At 34.7% G+C, this 24147-nt stretch overlaps 2 protein-coding genes across 7 annotated transcripts in view; both read left to right on the top strand.

Annotated features, from left to right (window-relative positions):
* Positions 1-347: 347 nt before the first annotated feature.
* On the top strand, positions 348-13284 carry LOC128225221 (DNA polymerase delta subunit 2-like). Its single transcript, XM_052935310.1, has 11 exons — positions 348-668; positions 3324-3445; positions 3750-3873; positions 5542-5618; positions 6318-6361; positions 6666-6861; positions 7760-7840; positions 8959-9116; positions 9339-9466; positions 9884-9985; positions 12722-13284. The coding sequence occupies exons 1-11, from the start codon at positions 446-448 to the stop codon at positions 12883-12885; spliced, it is 1419 nt and encodes a 472-aa protein (XP_052791270.1). The 5' UTR covers positions 348-445; the 3' UTR covers positions 12886-13284.
* A 6821-nt stretch (positions 13285-20105) lies between these two features.
* Positions 20106-24147, top strand: part of LOC128219190 (coiled-coil domain-containing protein 33-like) — a 43081-nt gene continuing 39039 nt past the window's right edge. For 3 of the 6 annotated variants that reach the window (XM_052927038.1, XM_052927032.1, XM_052927003.1), the window contains exons 1-3: positions 20106-20224; positions 20659-20923; positions 22213-22345. In XM_052927038.1, coding sequence (XP_052782998.1) covers positions 20771-20923; positions 22213-22345 — 286 coding nt within the window. In that variant the 5' untranslated portion in view covers positions 20106-20224; positions 20659-20770. Of the gene's footprint in view, positions 20225-20255; positions 20302-20358; positions 20377-20495; positions 20924-22212; positions 22346-24147 lie in introns of those variants that run through there. The other 3 variants (XM_052927017.1, XM_052927024.1, XM_052927009.1) reach the window with 3 other exon arrangements.

The following is a 24147-nucleotide window of genomic DNA, read 5'->3' as shown; positions in this document are numbered from 1 at the left end:
TATGTCACTTTTGATTCTCATCTGGTGAAATATATTACGATGTTACATTGAAACAAACAAGTATCCTCTATTTGCTTATATATGTATTTTTGGTTTCATTGCTGATTACATGCTAATTAGATAACCCAAACTACATTGGACATAACGCTATTTTTTTGTATGTTTAGTATTTATTCTAAATTGAAATCAGTTTGTTTTACATTGTTTTATATGGTCTCCTTTTTTACTTTTTTATCTGTTTTTAGCTAAAGGCCCCTTTCACGTAATTGTGAAAACTTGAGATGGCCCCCGTAACTTTTCATATATTTTGTTTTCTTAGGCTTAAAAAGCCAAAATACTCTTCAAGGCAAGAAAAGTATAGCGGGAAAGTGCAGGAAACGAAAGTAAATTATAGCGAATTCAGCTGAAATACTGTATTTATTTACCGTATTCTTTCAGTTCGAACATGGAGTATAACTGTAGTGTGAAAACAACCGATTCCCAGTGTCTGTTATCGAATCCCTCAGAAGAGTTTAGTTCAACTGAGAGATCTTCACCCCAAATCGTTGATTGTTGTGAACGTTTTCGATTAAAAGATAGAAATTTTATGAGACAATATGCTCATTTGTATTCAGAAAGATTGGTCACCATGAGAGCAGGTCTTGAGAAGGCAGCAAAAAAGAAATGGGGTATATGTTATTGCTTATATTTTATTTAACTTGGTAGTGCTCTAGTCCAAATAATTGTACGTTGACGGATTTTTTTTTAGATTTTTGATATGGCAAATCCTTCACGTACAAATTGTTTAGTATCAAAAGTGGGTAGTTGTTCCGATCAGGATTCCGGGTTAAAGCATATACCGTCTATAAAATAACATAAAAACAAGAAATATTACCAGATAATGTTATTTTATATTAGTTCCGTACACAAAAATTAAATATCCAACTTATAATAATGAGTTTGACGGCTTTTCTTCATTTCATTCTGTCAAAACATAACGATATATATATGAAGGGCACCTGCAAGGCTTTAGGGCACAGTTTTAAATCGCTCGGAACATTCCGACCATTGGCCGAGTTGTTACGATTATATAACGAGGTCTATCTCGAAGCTTTGTCGGAAGAGGCCGAGTTATTACGATTGTATCGAGTTGTTCCCCTTCGCATAATTGTTGTCTTTGTCAGTCAACTTTCGTTTTATTGGAAAGGTAAACAACTTGTTTTAATGCATTAAATGCTTGTTCAGGGCAAAATAACATTTCACTTACATGGTAAAATATGAATATAACTCTTTATGATCAATTTCAACCATAAAATACTTCACTTAAAACAATTTCAATGTTTTTTAAACACCCCCGTTTTTTGCACATTCCAGTTTAGACGTTAGGGATTGGAAGAATCCCGTATAACACATCTATTATTTTAGACTAGGTAGTGCTCATAAGTTGTGTTACTCTCTGTCGTATGTAGTCCATATAAACAGCCGCTTCAGAGTGTTTGACGATTATTTTTTTGGCGACTCTACGGGTCCATATCCCACTTGTTGTTTTCCTAGCCAAGAATGACAGATCCCAGAACTAAGTATATTGAGTGAAAAACGTTTTCACATTCACCTTCCCAGCAGCTGGCAGTCTGTACAAAAGTCATTATCGCATTGCAGGACACGAGGTCCTGCAATACAGTCTACATTGCAGGACCGGACCAGTTTTTGCAGGTCCGAATTTTTTTGTACATTTTAGTTATTCTCGTAAACCAGAGTGATGATGCTATGCGTACCTAGTCCAAATAATTGTACGTTGACGTTTTTTTTTTTAGATTTTTGATATGGCAAATCCTTCACATACAAATTGTTTAGTATCAAAAGTGGGTAGTTGTTCCGATCAGGATTCCGGGCTAAAGCATATAGCGTCTATAAAATAAATAAAAACAAGAAATATTACCAGATAATGTTATTTTATATTAGTTCCGTACACAAAAAATAAATATCCAACTTATAATAATAATGAGTTTGACTGCTTTTCTTCATTTCATTTTATTCTGTCAAAACATAACGATATATACATGAAGGGCACCTGCAAGGCTTCAGGGCACAGTTTTAAATCGCTCGGAACATTTCAGCCATGGCCGAGTTGTTACGATTGTATAACGAGGTCTATCTCGAAGCTAATCGGAGGTGGCCGAGTTATTACGATTGTATCGAGTTGTTCCCCTTCGCATTATTGTTGTCTGTGTCAGTCAACTTTTGTTTTATTGGAAAGGTAAACAACTTGTTTTAATGCATTAAATGCTTGTTTAGTGCAAAATAACATTTCACTTACATGGTAAAATATGAATATAACTCTTTATGATCAATTTCAACCATAAAATACTTCACTTAAATAAATTTCAATATTTTTAAAACACCCCCGTTTTTTGCACATTCCCGTTAAGACGTTAGGGATTGGAAGAATCCTGTATAACACGTTTATTATTTTAGACTATATGCGTACAATACCGTTAGATTTATCATTATCAAACCTCTGATGAATGAGAATGGTTTTATTGAAAGTCAGGGCTTTCAACAGGGTTTAAATTTAAAACCCAAGAGTCAATGACTCCTGAGGTCTGATTTTCAAGAGTTAAAATCAGATCTTTAAGAGTCATTGTCTGTTTTAATTCTAAATTCTTGGTCGTTCTACAATATACATGTGATTGCCGGACCTCGCCATTTATTACCGGCGGGAGCCGAGGTCTGACAAAATTTCGTACAGACTGAGCTGGGTTTCTGTGCATGAAGTCGAAACAATATTTACTATTGGCAGATAGGTTCATCATATTAAAACAAATCTTGTGATCTCCTCAAAGGAGAAGATATTCCTCTACATCTAACCTGAACAAATTGGAGTAAACAACTACTATCATGACAGTTATATATTTAATTTAGTTCATATATTTTTAATATAATGCAAATCACTTATTTTATGACCTCACTTATGGGGGAGGCATATAGATTTGCCCTTGTCCATATGTGCTTCTGTCCTTGATTCGATCTGAAAGTATCATGCAAACTTGTGTCATTCAAAACTCAAAAATTGTTTCACTCAGGGTCAAGAAACTTTTGCAGAATGCTATTTATGAAATGAAGTTGTGCATGTGGAGTTTTGTACCCAGCTACATATAGTAAAACCAGAGTTATGACCCTTGAATTAGCAAAAATTGGCATGTCTGGATCGGGTTATAGGGGAATTGTCCTGGAGCAGGTCAACCAGTGGTATGCGATTGTTGAAAGATTCGAATCTTTATAAACAAATGATTCAACCATGTAGCTTCAAAAAAATGTATCTAGTTTTCTTTTCTTATTTTCAGGTTCCGATATTGTGATACGAAGGCTGCACGAGTTAAACAGTGATGAGCCATCTGTTGTTGTTGGTACACTGTTCAAGCATATGGAACTCCAGCCCAGCATTTTGAAAGAAATCAGTGATGAGGTACTCCTCACATTCTCGTCTTTTTATGTATATGTCTCTGTTTCTCCCTACACGATTTGTTTTTGTATCATCTGTAGAGGTTACTTCACTTCCTTCCAATATGTGTACAGAAAACTGATTAGTTACTTGTTAATCAAATCTTGTTAATAAATCGATTGCATTTATTTTTTGTGTCCAAACGCTGTCTATGCTGCATGAAAGTAGTGAATTCCATAGTATTACTTGAACTGGTTCCAATAAATTAATTACATTATTTTGTAGCTATATACATGTAAGTTACAATAATTCTGTCATTTGCTTTCAGCATGGGCTACTTCCTCAGCCACTGACATCAAAGTACACGAGTGACAATGACAGACTTATTTTGGAAGACGAGCTGCAGCGAATCACTTTGGTCGGAGAGATGAAGGTTCAAACATCAGTCACAGGTGCGCCATGTAAAAGTTGAACATTCAATCACCATGTCCAAACATCAGTCACATGTGCACTATACTTAAGTTGAAGGTTCAATCACCATGTCCAAGCATCAGTCACATGTGCACTATACTTAAGTTGAAGGTTCGATCACCAGATTCAAGCATCAGTCACATGTGCACTATACTTTAAGTTGCAAGGTTCAATCACCAGATTCAAGCATCAGTCACATGTGCACTATACTTAAGTTGAAGGTTCAATCACCATGTCCAAGCATCAGTCACATGTGCACTATACTTAAGTTGAAGGTTCAATCACCAGATTCAAGCATCAGTCACATGTGCACTATACTTAAGTTGAAGGTTCAATCACCAGGTTAAAGCATCAGTCACATGTGCACTATACTAAGGTTGAAGGTTCAATCACCAGGTCCAAGCATCAGTCAAATGTGCACTTTACTTAAGTTGAAGGTTCAGTCACCAGATTCAAGCATCAGTCACATGTGCACTATACTTAAGTTGAAGGTTCAATCACCAGATTCAAGCATCAGTCACATGTGCACTATATTTAAGTTGAAGGTTCAATCACCAGGTTAAAGCATCAGTCACATGTGCACTATACTTAAGTTGAAGGTTCAATCACCAGATTCAAGCATCAGTCAAATGTGCACTATACTTAAGTTGAAGGTTCAATCACCAGATTCAAGCATCAGTCACATGTGCACTATACTTAAGTTGAAGGTTCAATCACCAGATTCAAGCATCAGTCACATGTGCACTATACTTAAGTTGAAGGTTCAATCACCAGATTCAAGCATCAGTCACATGTGCACTATACTTAAGTTGAAGGTTCAATCACAAGATTCAAGCATCAGTCACATGTGCACTATATTTAAGTTGAAGGTTCAATCACCAGATTCAAGCATCAGTCACATGTGCACTATATTTAAGTTGAAGGTTCAATCACCAGATTCAAGCATCAGTCACATGTGCACTATACTTAAGTTGAAGGTTCAATCACCAGATTCAAGCATCAGTCAAATGTGCACTATACTTAAGTTGAAGGTTCAATCACCAGATTCAAGCATCAGTCACATGTGCACTATACTTTAGTTGAAGGTTCAATCACCAGATTCAAGCATCAGTCACATGTGCACTATACTTAAGTTGAAGGTTCAATCACCAGATTCAAGCATCAGTCACGACACAGCTGCACTTTTTTAGAGTTAATTGAAGGTTGAAAAATCAGTCATTGCTGCGCTCTATAAGAGTTAAAGGTTCAAACATCAGTCACAAGAGCACTATTTAAGGGTTGACGATTGAAATATCAGTCACAGCTGCACTCTATAAGAGTTAAAGGTTCAAACATCAGTCACAAGTGCACTATTTAAGGGTTGACAATTGCAAAAATCAGTCACAGCTGCGCTATATAAGAGTTGAAGGTTCAAACATCAGTTGTTTTATTAAAGCTTATCACTGAAATTAAACTTTTGAATGAACAAGCACAAATTTATTCAACAAGCTGTGCTATATAAAATCCATAATTTGAGAAAGCCCAGATAGCATCAGTGTAGGGGCGCCCTAGTTCTGACCACTGGGCTCGAATGTTTGTCTTGCCACTTATTGTGTGAAATGAAGGCCATGAAATGTGAATGTCCAATTATGTGTGTCATTCCATTTCAGGGGTTGTGGTTGCTGTGTATGGTGTGGAGCCAGAAGATGATAAGGGAAAGTTTCATGTTAAAGAATTCTGTTATCAGGTAAGTTTCTTGGGTCCATTTGCTTGATAAAAAGTTGAATATCATAAATGAAGTCACCATAAGGAAATGACATCCTTCTGTAATAACCTACTGTCAAACATGAATGGCTTTGAAAAAGTGGGCACTATATAGCAAAGTTTTATGTATCTAGCCCTGCAAATCATCCAAATAGAATTAATGGTAAAAATAGAATATCACAGGAGTGGCTGTTTATTCAATATACAACCTATTAAACCTATCTGGTTATAATGAATTAACTGAACATATTTGGTATGTATACAAGGTGTGATTCAGAATACCATAGACAATCGCTATTGCTAAACAAGTGATTGCAGGAAAGTTACAGAATATTGGATTTTATTCATAACGTTTATACATCTGAAAACCAATGTCAATTTAAAATATTTCTTCCAAAAATTGACCAAAATATGTAGGATTTTAATACATCACTACATGAAATCTGGCACACACTATAAATTTAATTACTTTTGAAAATGTTCAGCATGGACATTCTGTGCTTTTTATTACATCAACATAACCATAACTCTTAAGCTGCAGAAGAAAAACAAACACCTACCAAAATAAATAAGGGTATCTTGTGATCCACCTACTAGATGTACTCTTAATGTAATGTTACATGTTAAATTGCCTAGAGGAGGATATTTGCTCATGAAATACTTAATCGGTGTGCTTTTTCAGGAGCTGCCACCACAAGATCCTTTGCCTGTGATTGATGAAGACAAGTAGGCAAACTGTTTCTCTTTTAAATCTCTTATATCAGAGCCGATTCATTAAATATACTGTTAGACATCTCAAATTCAATTTTAATACAGAGATATACTGTAACCTTGTAATTGTAAAAGCTAGTTTGAACATGTATGTTTCAGTACTTCCAAATTTTCATACCAGTTGTTATTGTAAATATTACCTTGTTAATTTCAAGAATATTTTAGCATTGCGCTGAGAGACCAAAGAATTTTCAGCTTGGGACATACATGGGCCCATCGTTGATTATAACTTTATATGAAGATACTCTCCATATACCAGGTACATAGCGTTTGTGTCGGGCATAGAGATAGGCTCCAAAAAGGAGCAGCAGTTCAGCCTACAGATGTTTGTAGACCTTGTTACGGGTCAGCTAGGATGTCCAGAGCAGCAGGCCGGTACCGCCAGGATAGCAGCCGTTGTCGTGGCCGGGAACTCACTCAGTAAAGAAACACAGAACAAGGATACCCTAACCAAGGTATGGATACAGTAGGGGAGGTAATGTTATATGTGAAAAATGCTATCTTGAGATGTCATAAATTTAATTCAGTCATTACTTCAATAACTTCAATAATAAAAACCATACAATTATTTCAGTGTAAAGTGCAGACAGAAATCTTTATAGGAAGAATTGATTTTCAGAAAGATTTAATTGTTTAAAAAGTACATCCACTTGCTGTTGAGGTAATACAAATTGAGTGTTCCAGAAACGCTTCAAATATTATTATTATCCCCCGCCGAATCGAAGGTTTCGGGAGGGGGATATTGTTTTGGTGTTGTCCATCTTTCCGACCATCAGTCCGTCTTGGTAGGCATTGATCAGAAAATGTTCAAAGTTGGTCAGAATATTCCCCTTGATCATATCTCGACCACTTGTAAAAGTGGGTCACATGGGGTCAAAAACTAGGTCAAGTCTTAGAAAAATCTTTGGAACAAACTAGAGGCATTATACATGGTCAAATATTCATGAAACTTAATCAAAATGTTTTCCTTGATGAACACTTGGACGTATATAAAACTGGGTCACATATGATTAGGTCACAAGGTCAAATCTTAGAAAAATCATTCAAATTCACAGAAACTATTACCAATGTTACTCTATATACAAAACTTTTATTTTAAATAATTTCAAACAAACTCAAACTTTTATCCAATGTTCATAACGGTCGATTTCTCTGCAGCCATATTACATGTTAATATGGGAATAATCCTCCTACTTTTAATTTCAAATCCATGAATTTTGCGCAATCGGGCGGGGATATCAATTCAGCGAATTTGCTTGTTATACATGTGCATGCATGTGTGGAAAAATAACATTGTTGATTGATATGATAATGAGACTAAATATAAGTGAAAAAATTATTGTTTCGCTGCAGGCCAAATACCTGACAAAGAAAACAGTTGCGGGCAGTGTGGAGGCCATCAAGTCCCTTGATGATTGTCTGGTTCAACTGGCAGTAAGTTACATGCTATATTTGTGTACATGAAAAAAAGGTGAAATTGGCTTTGGTGTTGGTAAAGTCACCAAAATCATGTGCAGACAATTTAGTATTTAGTATTCTATCATGATCAAACCTGCTGAGAGTGTTTGAGGGCAATGAGTAGCTCAAGAGTCATGCCTCTTTTACGTAAAATGATCAGTTTGTCAGAGCTCCAGTAAAAATATTTTTGTATACAAATGGATATATTCAGAACTCATATGCACATTAACTGGAAAAAGGGGTGGAATGATTCAATAATAGAGAGTAGAGTGGAGTACATCTGGGACTAAACAATACTTAAGATCACCAAAATGGTCATGGACAAATAAATTGTTAAAGAGCAGGGAAGGTTTGGCTCTTTTTATAGACAGGATTCATGTTCCTTATAACAAAAAGTACCCTGTTTTCCAGAATTTTCTATTAAAAATTAGAATCAGAAGAGACAATCAATTATATATCTTTTCCAGAAGAGGACTGTTATTGCAAGTTCTTTATCAAGTTATAAAAGCTTGTTGTTCAATATTTACACAATGCTTTATAGTACTATCAGTGTAATACGGGGTTAGTAGGTGACTCAATATGGGATATACGGGTCAAAGGTAACCATATCGGGTTAGAGCAAAGCTCAAACCTGAATATGGTTTCATGCGTCAACATATATATCACGTCAACCACCTGTTTACATGTTTAAATGTTTCATTTATTCATTGAAATCAGAAAAAAGACGCCATTTCGGTATAATAGAAATTTGGTGACCCAATATGGAAAAGTATGGGGTCACTGCGTGACCAGTCCTAGACCAGTGGAGATGCGTCATTTATGTTGGAGGTGTGATATACTTAAATATACTGGAAGATAATGTGGTTAGCTAGCAGAGCTGCAGATACTTGGTGCTACTCAAAAAAAATATTGTTCAATCAATATTTAGAGGCTTGATAATGTACATATCAGGAGCAAGGATAAAGAAGTGGCAACAGCGGCATTGCATGTATTTTTGTTTTGTTTCTTTGGACTGGATCCTCTGCCTTTACTCAAAATACTTCCTAAATTAAATACTGGAATAAGATTACATATAATTGAACCATATTCTCAAGGCAAGTACCGAGGTGATAATGATGCCGGGAGAGTTTGACCCAGCCAATTTCACATTGCCCCAGCAACCCCTGCATCGGTGTATGTTCCCGCTAGCTTCCCGATACCCCACCCTCAGATGTGCTACTAACCCATATGAGGCTACAGTAGAGGGCGTCAGGTAGTGTGCTGTGGTATTTTACTTGTAGCTTAATAAGATGTTATAGTAACTTTACAAGTTGTAACATGTATATCCCCTATCAGGCTTTGGTGTAAGGATACATAGGATTTGCACTAGTTGTGTCTGTAATTGTCATGCCTGTCACAAGACTCTTGTTTTGTTTAACTCATCCATATCAAAACTTGCCATGTAAAGTACTAATAAAATGAATTTGTGTTAAAGGCTGCAGGGCACCTCTGGCCAGCCTGTACACGACATCTACCGATACAGTGCCCTTGATGACGGGCTGGATATTCTGGACCTGACCCTCCAGTATGGACACCTTGCTCCCACTGCCCCTGATACTTTAGGTATACAGAAAACTGAAAATTCTGAAGCACAATATGCATTGCTATTATCTTACCTGTTAAAATAGTAATTATTCAATATAACAAGTAGAACACTACATGTAGAAGTATTCAGAAATCTAAATGCATTTTGTTTATGATATTCTTGAGGATAAAGGCTGTTCATTCATTATTTATATAAAAAGAAATGAAATTGGGTGCTGATTCATCATGTTTCCTAAGAGGTGCTTTGTACCTAGAGGAGATTTTCTGCACAAGTACTGCTTTGTGGACAATATTCTTCATTCCCCATGGATTCATGATGAAATGTCATCCCCAGTTGTTTTATATGCTGTATATAATCTTTACATTGTATTTATTTTTAGGTTATTTTATGTCAACCTTGTTTCCATTAATTTTCTACATTATCTGTGTGTTCAGGCTGTTACCCGTACTATGATGATGACCCATTCATCATGAAGCAGTGTCCTCACATTCTCTTCTCTGGAAATCAAGCACACTTCAAACATAAAATACACAAAGGTAATTTAAAGGTATTGAATTAGAGAAATTGTTCTTATGGTAACCAGCTTATCACATCAGAAGTACCGGCTGACATGATTTATAGATAGTTTATGGAGACTTTTCATAGGAATACTTTTGGGGCCTCTAGGGTCAAGGTCACTAACTTAATTAGAAAAACAGCTGAAAATGAAGATTTTTAGTTAGGGTCGACAAATTGTGACCAAACTTGGTATAGGAAGAGTTTATGGAGACCATTTATGGAATATCTTAGTAAGGGACGAATTGTGACCAAACATAGTATATTGGAAAAGTTTTTTGAGCCCTTTTATGGGATTGCATTTGGTGCCCCTAGGTTCAAGGTCAATGTCACTGATTGTTAAAAAAGAAAAATAGTTGAAACTGAAAATCTTCAGTTACAATACATTTATTATAACAAAACTTTGTAACAGTTCGTAAAATGGTATAACATGTTTTCTACTGATTCATATTCTACTGTCAACCATATTAAACCTGGTGTTGTAGCAGCATTTCTTGTTTGATTTCTTCAGGATGATTCCTTGGGCCACTACTTTTATATAAATTGGTTTACAAAACCGGCGGGTCTAATTTTCCGAAAAGTACAAAAAAAAATAAAAAATGAATTTCACTATTTTTTCAAAATTATTTTCCCGACCGTATTGATTTTGGTGCGAAAGGAAAGAAAAACGCACAGATTAGAGTACGAATGCAGTAGATCTGGACTGGTTTGTTGTTCCGTGGCCGTATTTGCCAATTTATAGTGATAGCATGTGAGCCAGTCAACTGTTATGGCAGCGCCAATGGCAATGGCGGAATTGACGATAGCAGTCATTCTTTGTATGAAATAATTAATTAAAATATGCAGGAGTTGTTAAAATAACAATAGCAATAAATATTGGCAAATTTAACAGCCGACACAAACAATAACTGTCACTTGATTGTTGTTATTCCCCGCCAATTTAGGTCATGAAAATATTGTTGTTAATAGATAAAAAATAAAATTGTCAGCGGCTGCCATCGAATTAGTAGACACAAATATCTGTAAATTATGTGTGAGAAAAACATTTTATAACATTTTATGGTTAAATATCAAATAACAGTGCACTAAGTGGGAGTGGTGAAATCGAAAGTAAAATTTTTAAGTTGATACCGGTGACCTAATTTCACAAGTTCGGTCGATGGTGTTTATGGATTTGAAATCACAAAATGGTTTGGAAATACTTGTTATTGAGTCATGTAAAGCCTGTGTTTATTCTAGATTACATGTTTATTCATGTTTGGGTTAATAGTAGAGTAAAAACAATGAAAGAGTTGAACACATGTCTCGATGACATTTTAATACTAATGCCATGAGTTGTGTGCAAAACATTTAGATAAAACTACACGGAAAACTATTTTGAATAAGTCCATTTCAATTTGTAATGAACTTGATATTTCACTATAAATGAGATTTCTTGTTGTAACCAAGGAATACTCTTTAAAATGAAAAATAAACAAGCATGAAGTATAGATGCCCTGTTAACGCATGTATACACAAAATGGCGGAGATGGAAGAAGATGAAAATATTCAATACATAATTATGGATTTCTCTGTTACTATCATTGGTACATAAAGTTAAGTCACATGCTAGATTTATTATTTTGTTATGTGATTTTTATGTACTGATGTGGTAATTTGATGCAAGATTTGAATTTGAAATGGATTTGGTGAACATCCCATGGTAAATATCCCGGTCCGAAAATATCCGAACTTAGCATGGATCGGGTTACACACAACTAGGACCCACCATGGTAAAGGTTATTAAAACTCAAATCTAGGTCTAGTTTGGTTTTTAGTTTTTCAGGAATTGCTTTCACAATGTTAAAGTTCAAATGTCTTCATAAAATGTTACTTCCTTATTTACAAAATTGGTAATTATTTCACTTTATTGGCATTTTCCAATATTGAAATAACTGAAACAATGTTTAGAAAATATTATGTATTGTTTTAATACAGTGCAATTTTTTGTATTTTAATGCGTAAAATTGCCTTCTCTTTTTTTTCTATTTAATATTGTTCAGTTTAGTGTTCTGCATTCACTTTTGCTTTAGCATACCCTTGAAGCTTAACAAATGTCTTGCTGAGTGATATTCAATGTATCTTTGATAAAAAGTGTAGTTTATACATGTAAACATGTTTTATAGTCAATTTTATTGATGCTTTATATGCACAGTATGTAAGATTTAAACTGTATGTTTAATTAGAAATTTGAAACTTTGAGTGTATTAAAACATGCATTAATAGCAGTTTAAAAAATTAAAATGTCATGTAAATGATATAAATTTTCAATGTTTTTATGTTGTTCTCTGATTTTTACCCTTTAAGAGTATGTTTTGTGACTTTTAACCTTTTTTTTTCTTTTTTTTTCGACCGCCCGGTGGACATTTTTCCCAAAAATTCTTGAAAACAAAAAAATAAAAAAGGTGTGGCCTTGTTTTCTTTTTCTTAGATCTGTAGACTATGCATGTTTGCTAAAGGAAATACAACTGGTTCCAAGTAACTGATCATTTGCAAAAGGATTGGACTATCATTACATGTCTGAAACTTGTAATCAAACTACTAGTAAAAGCAGAATACATTTATCTTTTAATTCAACTGCTACACACTTATAGAAAAACAACACAATCACCTGTTACAATTTAATTAATTGATGATGCTTTTAAGACATTCTCATTGTCTTATGTTTGTGTTGCCAGGTTCAGACGGTCAGCAGGTTCTTGTATTGACAGTTCCACGTTTTTGTGAGACGGGGACAGTAGCCCTTGTCAACTTGCGTACCCTGGAGGCCCTGCCCATGGTGTTCACGTCTGAGCTTGGCAACGAAAGCATGGAGATAGACAGTCCAGGTGCTGAGAAATAGGGGGCCAACATTGTTATTGCTTTCAGCATAGAAATGGGGGTGGGGTGAAAATAGTGTGTGATGAACAAATTATGTCAATGGTGTTTGAACAATATGGTTTTAAATGAAAATCGTCTTATCGAGTGCTGAGTAACATGAGAGCATTATGATCATGTTTACAATAATCAGGTACAGACCACATTCTGTTAATTTACACATCCTCAGTAATAGAACGTTGTTAATTGTGATATACATCAGGCTTTTTTTTCATTGTATGAAACTCTTCATTAATGGTTTACAAGGATACTGCATACTTTTTATTGTCATCATTTTTGTCCTATGTTAAGTGCTATAAATGCCATGTTTACATTGCATTCACGCTCCAAAATGAAATATGTCAAAATAAATAATAGATATGAACATGTGCTGTATGTTTTTATTACATCCCTACTGGTTTCAGCAGAAGATGGACATAAAGGTTTACCCTTCATCGCCAATCTAGAAAAACTGTATGCTGAACTCAAGAAGTATGCAAGCTAACTTAATGAAACTGGGCTCATGAATAGAGGGCCATTAGCAGATAATGCGTATCGAGAATGTACCCCTATTTAATGAAAATTAAATTGTTGATAAAGGGCCATTAGGTGATTATGCATACTAGTATAAGTTTTAAACAGGATTTCAACGAAAACCTGGTGATAAGAATGGGGGTATTGCGCGGTTGGGCGTCAAACATTGGTTTCTGAACAATAACTTGAGTGAGCACTGATGGATAGGGATAAAGTTTGGTGTGTAGGTAGCTTGGGATTTTATTTGAAAGAGTCAAGGTCACTGTTACTAAAAAAGTGGAAATGGTTTTAGAACAATAACTTTACTAAGGCTTGTTAAATTGTGAAAAACTTGGTATTGTCGCATGGCGGTGCTTCTGGTGTTCATTTTATTTGACAAAAATTGTGGTTGCTATGGCAACAAAAATACTGTAAACAATTTTTTGACTGGAATTTGGCATAACTTCGGCATTTTTATTATGCTCAATATCTCTAATGAAAGGAAAACCAATTTGAGTTTATTAATTGGAGGCTGAGTCTGACTACCGTAGATGTTATTGTTTTAATGGTGACCTCTTTCATAATTTGACCTTAAATGGTCAAAGGTCATTACTTTTCACTTCAAAAGAAAAGGATTGAAAAGATGAATATTGAGTAGAACAAAAATTTGTGTTAAACACAAGATGAAAAGAAGATAATCTTTATTATGTCTCCCCCATTCATGGGTATTGTTTTTGCCCGTCCGTCCTTTTGTCCGTCAGTCAGTCTGTACGTCACACTTCGTTTCAATAACTATAGCTTAGACCCAGGAACTTCATACTTGAAATGCTAGTTGGTAATGACTAGGAGATGCCCCCTTTTGATTTTGGGGTCAAAGGTCAAGGTCTCTGTGACCTTGAAGTGAAGAAACGGTTTCGGCTCAATAACTAAAGATCCTTTGGGTCCAGGAACTTCATACTTGGTATGCTAGTTGTTCATGACTAGGAGATGACCCCTATTGATTTTGAGATCAAAAGGTCAAAGGTCAAGGTTACCTTCAGGTAAATGCTAGTTGGCAATGACTAGAAGATGACTCTTATTGAATTTGAGATCAGTATGTCAAAGGTCAAGGTCACAGTGACCTTGAGGTGAAGAAACGGTTTCTGCTTAATAACTTAAGAACACTTGCACCCTGGAACTTCATACTTGGTATGCTAGTTGTTCATGACTAGTAGATGACCCCTATTGATTTTTAAATCACTAGGTCAAAGGTCAATGTTGCCGTGATCTTGGGGTGAAGATAGGTTTCCGCTCCATAACTAAAGATCTTTGGGTCCAGGAATTTCATACTTGGTATGCAAGTTGTTCATGACTAGTTGATGACCCCTATTGATTTTGAGATCAAAAGGTCAAAGGTCAAGGTTACCTTCAGGTAAAAACAATATGTTGGCATTGACCTTAAGCTTAAAAATGGTTTCTGCTCAATACCTAAAGAACGCTTGTACCCAGGTACTTTATACTTGGTATGCTAGTTGGTCATGACTAGTAGATGTCTCCTATTGATTTTGAGATCAGTAGGTCAAAGGTCAAGGTCACCTTGACCTTGAGGTGAGGAAACGGTTCAAGATGTTCACTATCTAATACGGGTGAATAAACCAAACTTCACTGTTGGTTCGTCTCCAGTCCAAAATTACAAATTTCATGTCCATCATTATACCCCGACAAACGAAGTTTGAAGGGGGTATATTGGAGTCACTCTTCGGTCCGTCGGTTTGTCCATCGGTCCGTTGCAATTTACCTTGTCTGGAGCATAACTTAAAAACTACTGGATGGAATTGGATTAAATTTCATTCAATGGTAGAGCATAATGAGAGGAAGTGCAGTGTACAATAACCATAACTCTATTCTTGATTATGACTGAGTTATTGCCCTTTGTTACTTTTTTTGTCCAGAGTATAACTTAAAAAGTACTGGATGGAATTCATTGAAACTTCATACAATGGTAAAGCACAATGAGAGGAAGTGCAGTGTTCGAGTAACATAACTCTACTTTAGCTAGTTACTGAGTTATTGCCCTTTATTTGTTTTTTTTGCTGTCAATTTTTTTTCCAGACATTAACTTGCAAACTACTTGATGGAATTAAAAGTTAATACAATGGTTAAGCACAATGAGAGGAAGTGCAGTACAAAAGAACCATAACTCTATTTCAGCTAATTACAGAGTTACTGCCCTTTGTTACTTTTTTCTTGTCAGGGGCATATCTTGAAAACTATTGGATGGAATTTAATAAAACTTCATACAGTGATAGATCATAATGAGAGGGAGTGCAGTGTACAGGAACCGCAATTCTATTTCAGCTAATTACAGAGTTACTATCCTTTGTTATTTTTTCTTGTCCGGAGCATAACTTGAAAACTATTGGATGGAATTTAATATAACTTCATACAGTGATAGATCATAATGAGAGGGAGTGCCTTGTACAGGAACGGCAATTCTTTTTCAGCCAATTACAGAGTTATTGCCCTTTGTTACTTTTTGCTTGTCCGGAGCAGAACTTGAAAACTATTGGATGGAATTTAATAAAACTTCATACAGTGATAGATCATAATAAGAGGGAGTGCAGTGTACAGGAACCGCAATTCTATTTCAGCTAATTACAGAGTTACTGCCCTTTGTAACTTTTTCTTGTCCGGAGCATAACTTGGAAACTATTGGATGGAATTTAATAAATCTTCATACAGTGATAGATCAGAATGAGTGGAAGTGTAGTGTACAGGAACTGCAATTCTATTTCTGCCAATTACAGAGTTATTGCCCTTTCTTTCTTTTTTCTTGTCTGGAGCATAACTTGAAAACTACCAGATGGAATGTAATAAAACTTTATACAATGGTACAGCACAATGAGAGGGAGTTCAGTGTACATGAATTACTACACTATTTTAGCAAATTTCAGAGTTATTGCCTTTTTCTGTGTTTTTTTTTGTCAAACTTTTGTCCGGACAGTAACTTGAAAACTACTTGATGGAATAGCATAAAACTTCATACAATGATAAATCATAAAGAGAGGCGGTGTTCGGGGGTATTAATCACCTTCAGTGATAGCTCTAGTTTATTTTTTCTCAGCTACGACCACACAATAGGAAGACAAGCGCTTTTTCAAAAAAGCAATCTCTAGATTTATATTGGTGCAGTTAACAAGGTTCCAAGCATAAACAACTTTTATGTATGAATTTGTCTAGAATTACTTTCCTGATCAGCAGCAGACCTGCCTATATATACACCTATACACCTGGGTGTATTAATGGAAATAAAGACTTCAAAAAATTAAATTTAGTTTCAGCAAAAAATCCATAAAAATCAAACCCTCACTTGGGTGAGGGATACACATCACTTGGGTGAGGGATACACAACTGATGAACACATTAAAGGTTTGTAGCCATTTGTAATTAAAAGTTCCGGACAATTTAATATTTAGTTATTTGTCATCTCCACCCTATCCTCATGTTTTTCTTGAATTGTATGCTCCTCCATCATACTAGGATAAGCTTTGTGAACAGGGATGGGATGCCAAGAAGTTTCCAACTAGATCTGTAATTTTGTTTCCCTCAGATACCAGTAATGAGCTGTCCAAACCTGACAACACTATACATACAACAGATACACTACTCTAAATGATTGTTTTAGAGGTTGTCTCTTTCTTGAAAGTTACATACATGCAATACATTCTTTAAGAATGTACAGAACATAGTCACACTTTGATAATTATTGAAACTGATTATTATTAAGTAATGCATGTAATGCTTTCTTTCTCTCTGTTTACATAAAGATAATGTAAGGGGTTTTAATAAGTTTATTTGAGATTCAATGGTTGGAAACTTTGAATGGCACAAGCAGGCTGGCTCACCACGCTCACATTGCTTAAATACTCTGTCTCATCTGATGAGGACACAAGATACAAAGCCCAGTCTAAAGTTCCTAATTTAGATTGGAGCAACATCAAGAAAATCATGGTAAAACATGAATTTTCTGTATATTGGACAGACCATAAAATATGTGCCAGCATTTGAGCGAAAAAGAGAGGGGAGAAGAAAGACATCGAGTGTTCCATTTCCACACCCTACAACATTCTTGTCTGCCTCAATCTGACAACTCGAACCTAAACTGCATTTGTTCAATATACAGTTATTGCCTGATAGTTTTTCTTGGATGTTCAACAAAGATAACAACTTAATAGATTTTGTATTGAACATATTAATAAAAATAAATAAATGTTATTGAAAACCTACTTACATACCGGTAACTATATAACTTAATTTATTGTCCAGTTTATTTCCACATATTTTGAAATCTATAGTACAATGTATATGTCATATGTATTCAGTTGCCTTTCGCAGGTGTAGAAAACAAATTTACCAGTTGAACAGTGCAGGAAATTATTCAGAGGGGTTGAATAAAGTTTTGACTTTGACAAGGCAACTTTTCTAAGGGAATGTGCAAGAAGGTGAACTTGGTGGACAGACCCACAGTTGCTCCGTAGAAATTGTCAAATAGCCTTGATCTGGCTCGGCATGAGTCATACCCATGCATCAGAATGCATGATGCTTCTTTGATTGTGATGCCTGTCGACAGCAACTGCAGAGAGGTCATTCTCTACCATGTGTCTCGTAAAATCATTTCTGAGGGGCACTTTGGAAACTGAGCATCTGAGTGGTCTCCAGTTAATGAACATATTTCAGGAGAAAGAGATCAATGTAGAAGAGTTGCTGATCATTTGCCAATAGAGCATGTCGCAGGACTGCATTTGTGACTTGTCTTTCAAGTGTAAGGAAAATAAAACAATTTTATTTTTTTCACCATGTCAATATTAATGAATTTTCTTCCTTTTTTTTGGAATACATGTATACGATTAATGTTTTCACTCAAATTTTGTTACTTGTTTATTTTATAAAAAAAAAACAACACTAAGGGTGTGAACACCCCTTAAAAAATATTCTGTGGGATGCCCCAATTAACCTCCACCAGCAAAAGGGGAACTCCACATCCTCCAACCTAAACCTTCCCATGGGTGTATACTTCAAAATTACACAGAGACGCCCCTGCGAAAACATGCTTCAAGGCTTCCACCTTATTTATGGAATAATATCTCCTACACATGCTAGAAATTGCTTGCTCTTTAATAAACTACATGAACATAAACAAAAGACTGTTTTATTCAATCCAAATAATTGGTTCAGGGGAGGTAAATCATGAGGTGGGAAATGTTTTAATGGTCACAGTTATCTGACCAAAATATCAGAAGCTATCCAAATGAACCAGGAAGCAACAAGTTTATAATGGTGGGATTTTTTAAAAAGTAAAATGTGTCTCATTGTTTTCAACTGCAGCATAGAGCTGTGTGTCCTATGTAGTGCATTTTAAGTTTAAAAGAGTTCTATCACAGGTTTCATGTTGATGGGTTTTTTTTTCAAAATGTGTTTAAATGAAGTTTATTTTTATTTATATTTTCATGAACACAGTGACACAACAAACTGTTTCTGACAGACACTTATTTAAAGAGAATTTTTGATGGATTTTCACCAGTATCGTTACGAGCACTTTTTCCATTACTTTACAAATAAAAAAAATTGTTGTCTGGTCCTGTTAAACGTGACCGGCCCTGTAAGATTTCCCAAGTTTTTGTTCACTTGTAGCAAACAAAAATATCAATTATATTAAAGCTGGGATTTATAAATCTCACTCGAAAACAATAAGATCCCCATCCATTATTATTCACTGGATAAGCTAGTTCAAGAGAATATGTCAAAAGGGACAGCATCCATACCATACATCTTGTATGACAAGGATAAATGCATTTTAATGAATTTATGCGTGTATTTAATACCATGAAAAAGTTGTAAGTGAAAGCACATCCAGCACAGAGCAAAATGCAGGTTATGCTACAATGCTATTTCCATCTTCACTTATTTCACTAATTTTTGTTTTGATGGATTGAGAACAACATTTTTTTATGTACTGTAAAATGAAAAAAAAAAATCTGATGATCTCGCTGGCAGCATGAATTAGAGATATACTCAAACATGGAAGGATATTAAGACCCTTCACATTGCATTTGACATGAAACTATTGGCAATGGCATTAAATGATTAGGAATCTGTTGACAAAATAATGAATACAGTGAAAAGGGCAGATGAATATTACTGCTGTACAGTAATGTTTGAAATTTGCATTGATTTTCTGGCAGTATTTAATCCACTGATTAACTTGCTTTAAATTATATCTTTTTATGCTAGAATGTTGCATTTAAAGTCAGACAATTGCTCTTCTACAACGGAATGGGTTAAGGTATTGTGCAATACTGAATACTTAAAACAATGGTAATCCAAATGTTATTTGTTTTTTAAAAGATGATACGATCTTTAATACCATGCTAAATTTATTCCTTGTCTCAAATATTTCCACTGAACATTTTTTTCATTGGTATATATTTAAACATGTCAAAATATTTTTGAAATATGAAAAGACTTCTGATGATAGCTACTGCCATGTTTATGTTTACAGTACATGTGATTTCTATTTACTCAATCAAATTTTGGTTCAGTGGATTTCTTTTCTACCAAAAAAAGTTGATAAATAATATACAAGGCATTTTCTTTATGAATTTCTATAGGCTATTTGATGTGAATTGAAAGAGGGGAAATCTTTTCTTCAGCTGTCTATGGGTATTGGAAGATGGTGCTTGCTTACCATACTTGCTGTGAAAGAATTTTGACAGCAATTTAATCTACGTAATCATCAATTGATCCTTTAAATGATCAAGAGAAGTGAAGAAAATGTATGTAGACTCGTATATTGCATTTCATTGATTTTTACTGACATCAGTTTATAGTACATTTTGCTTCATTTAATCTTGTATGCTGTTATTATATTTTTATAAATTGTTGAACATACAAAGGATATGTTTTAAAGAAAATATTTATTTTTTTTGTACGGACGTTTTTTGTTGTTGTCTTTTATGCTTGTGGATATGTTTGCTTCATAAATTATGCTCCACATGATTTAGTTTATTTAAGTATTTCCATTAAAATGTATATTTTTTTTTATAGATTTCTGACTGAAAAAGTGTTTTAACGTGTTTTAATAAGCTGCTAATAATTTAATTTAGTTCAACCGCTTCAAACTTTATTTTGTAATCTTCTAATTTAAATGCAATTCTTGATGTGAACATTTTTACAAGATAAGACTTAATGAGTAATATATTTTTTCAAGAAAAAATAGGAACAGTTCATGCAAGTGATTTCTGAGAAAAACCAAGGATTTGAAAAAAGGATATAAAGTCAAGAACCACACTACATAAGGTGCTCACCACCCTCCTGCCACGATGTCTATGATGTTGGAGAGCCACACACTCCCAAACATCGAAGGGAAGGCGATGGAGTTCACGGTGGACATTCAGGACGCCCAGTTTAACCATGAGGGATGGTATTACCTGGTCATCACGCTGCACAACTCTGCAGTTAAGGACTACAGCAAAGTATGTTATCAATAAATGAGTTGGTGCTGAGTATTTGCATACAATTGGTTAATTACATTTTTACTTAAGAGTACTTTTATGCCCCAGAAGGTGGGCATATTCAAATCTCACAGTCCTTCTGTCCCGCTTAATATCTCGTGGCAAGACTGTAACTTTCTCTTGTATGGACCGATGTTAAATAACCTGTCACATATGTTCGACATACCAAGATGACATGTTGCATGCACAACCCGTGTCCCTACCTCTAAGGTGAAGGTAACACCTAATGTTTGTTAACGATGGAATGCTGCATATAAGGACATAGAGTCAAGGTAGTCGTGTCTTGGCTGTAATTTACTCGCTCTTGTATGGACATATTTGGTGATAAGTTACCACATGTGTTTGACATACAAAGACAACGTATTGCGTGCATGACCCGTGTCCCTACCTCCAAGTTCAAGGTCACACTTAGTGTCTGTTTATTATGGAACGCTGTCTGAGGACATAGAGTATAGGTGATTGTTTCTGTAATTTACTCACTCTTGAATGGACAGATTGTATGGACATAACTTACCACATGTATTTGACATACAAAGCAGACATGTCACATGCACGATTGCCTATCCATTGCCTTGGATATTCCAGATAATCACAAAAAAAGGATTTCACCAGTATTCCTACACAACAACCCATGTATTTGGGTTTTGACCTGACCATTCATGTTGTATGTATCTCTCTGGTTTAGATGGCATAAGACCAACAACAACACTGATGTAATACAGTGACCATACATGGGTCTCATGTGGTGTTTCATAACATCAATGAGTGGTTATAAATGTTTTTATATATTCCTCTTTTTCATAAACATTCTTCTCTTTATCTACACATACAATTGCTATGTTTTCCCTTTCTAAATGACCTTTGAATCACACTTGAGTACATCTTCGTGGGCATTTGTCACTTAAAGTGTCAGCTCTTATTTTATTTTTTTGTATTGCATTACAACAACAATTAACAAACACTAAAATTGCTGTTGATGGCACGCTGTAAGAGTATACAATAAACGTTTTTACCTTGAGGAGAAAAACGATGGACATGTGATTGATTTGAGTGATTTTGGAACTTAAGTTTTAAAACTAAGCTCCATCTTTAGTTTAATCTAATTTGCTCTTTTCAATCTTTAATGAAAATAGCAGACAGAGAGTTGAAATAAATGTGAGTTTGTTTTTAAGACCAGTTTCACTATTGGTCAAAGTTTCTAAACTTTGAAGAAGAATGCTCTGTAACATTACCTGTTTATCCCTGGCCAGGTAAAGGTGATGAAGAGTGACAGTGGTGTGTGGGAGACAAAGCGCCAGCTCCAGACAGACTTTACCCGCCAGGAGGAAAACACCCCACTCTCATACTTCCATGACAAACGATTCACATTCAGATTCCCAAAAGGTATTACTCAAGTGTTTGACAACTACTGCTGTACAAAGTATGAACATGGCTCTAAATTGATACAAGTACATTTAAACAACATTTATCAAAATCTATCCTTGTTTAGAATTTATTTTTTGGTCCCGATTTATTATCTTCTTTTTTTTATTAAAATTTCCATCAATCAACGGAAATGGTGGTTTGTAATTACGGTAATTGCTATTTCGATGTCAAAATTGCGGTTCCAATTTGATATTTTACACCTATTTATCAATCATTGTTTCATATTCCTCTCATAGTTTTCACAACATTTGTGATAGCACTCATACATAAGGTTGAGGTGATTATGTAGCACTATAAGGGCTTGTTAGAGAATGACAACATACTGGACAGATACGTAACAAAGAAACACATCAACATGATCAACAAAGTGCAGGGAGACATCAAATCATTTTCAAAGAATAAATCAAACAAGTTAACTTAGTGTATCTTCAGTGCTATTTAAACATGTTTTATATAACCTATGTTATATTACAAATGTATGCATGTGCTGTCATTTTTATTTACATGCAGAATGTTGTGTTAATAAAAAAAATGGTTTTTCATTAATTAAACAATAATTCAACAAACATGTATACTGAAACCATCATTCACACAAAATGCAACATGTTGGTAATGTTGGCCGACATATTCATGACTAAATATTTTACATTGTAAATCTGATTAAATGTTAGCTGAACTTTTTATCTGGGTCCTTACAAATTCGGATTAACAATGTTTAGATGTAAGGGCTGCAAGTTTAAAAGGGGAAAACTTGACTTTTTAATTCAGGCCATGTGAATTTGCAGTGTTTCAAATACTGTTGAACACCACCATTATGAACATCATCTATCCAAAATTATCGCTATTTCGAAATTATTTTTTTTATTTTTTGGTCTCGATTTTATTCCTTCTTTGTTTAACTAATTTTTTTATCTTAAACGCGAAATCTTTGGTCTGAAATAATTGCTATTCCAAAGTAAAAATTATGGTCCCGATTTGGTATTTCACACCTATATATCAATTTCAAACTCGATCATCTCATAGTTTTTCAGACCATATTGCAAACGCACTCTGGCATCTGCTTGAGGAGAAAATTGAGCACAATTAGTGCTTGTAAAAGAATGACATCGAGCACACGTATGTTACAAAGGTTTATGTCAGAAATTGAACAATTCATTTGGGTGATGTAGTGTGTATATAATTGCTGATTAACACAACCTGAATATTATTCCAAAATGTCTTTCTCATCAGATTCAGATAGCAAACATGTGCTATCATTTTGTTTTAAAGGTTGTTTTAATAATGAATAATAGCAAATTATCTGTCATTTATTAAACAATAATTTAACAAACATGTATTCGAAAGATCCCTCAAACAGAATGTATTGTATTGGTAACATTGCAATCATCGCGACTTAATATTTCACGTCATCTATAATTCGCGAATGCTGTCATTTTCTGAAAATTGTTAATCAGAAAAATTGCTATTTCGAAATAAATTTTTGTGTCCCTACGATTTCCGATTATCAGTGTTCAACTGTATTGGTTATTACATTTAACCAGGTTTTTTCCCCAATAGTCATTAAGAGGACACATTTTTAAGCTTACAACCACTGCAAGAAATCAATAAAAGTTGTGGGAACATAACTATGTATTGACATTTCTTTGCATTTTTCATTCAAAATTATAGTATTCCTGATGCTTAGGACTTATGAAAAACACTTCATTGAAGCTGAGCGAAAACTGATTACAATTAAAAAAAAGCCTGCTGTTTGTTTTTAT

This window comes from Mya arenaria, chromosome 2 (genome assembly GCF_026914265.1).
Source record: "Mya arenaria isolate MELC-2E11 chromosome 2, ASM2691426v1".
NCBI classification, from domain to species: Eukaryota; Metazoa; Mollusca; class Bivalvia; order Myida; family Myidae; genus Mya; species Mya arenaria.
This window is presented reverse-complemented; position numbering and strand designations above follow the sequence as displayed.

What these genes read in the sequence shown, in the direction of transcription:
- LOC128225221 (XM_052935310.1), top strand. Translation starts at nt 446, where the DNA reads ATGGAGTATAACTGTAGTGTGAAAACAACCGATTCCCAGTGTCTGTTA. An exon ending in ATTGTCTGGTTCAACTGGCA is followed by an intron (nt 7,841 to 8,958) that starts GTAAGTTACATG and finishes CATATTCTCAAG; the next exon opens with GCAAGTACCGAGGTGATAAT. An exon ending in CAAACATAAAATACACAAAG is followed by an intron (nt 9,986 to 12,721) that starts GTAATTTAAAGG and finishes TTGTGTTGCCAG; the next exon opens with GTTCAGACGGTCAGCAGGTT.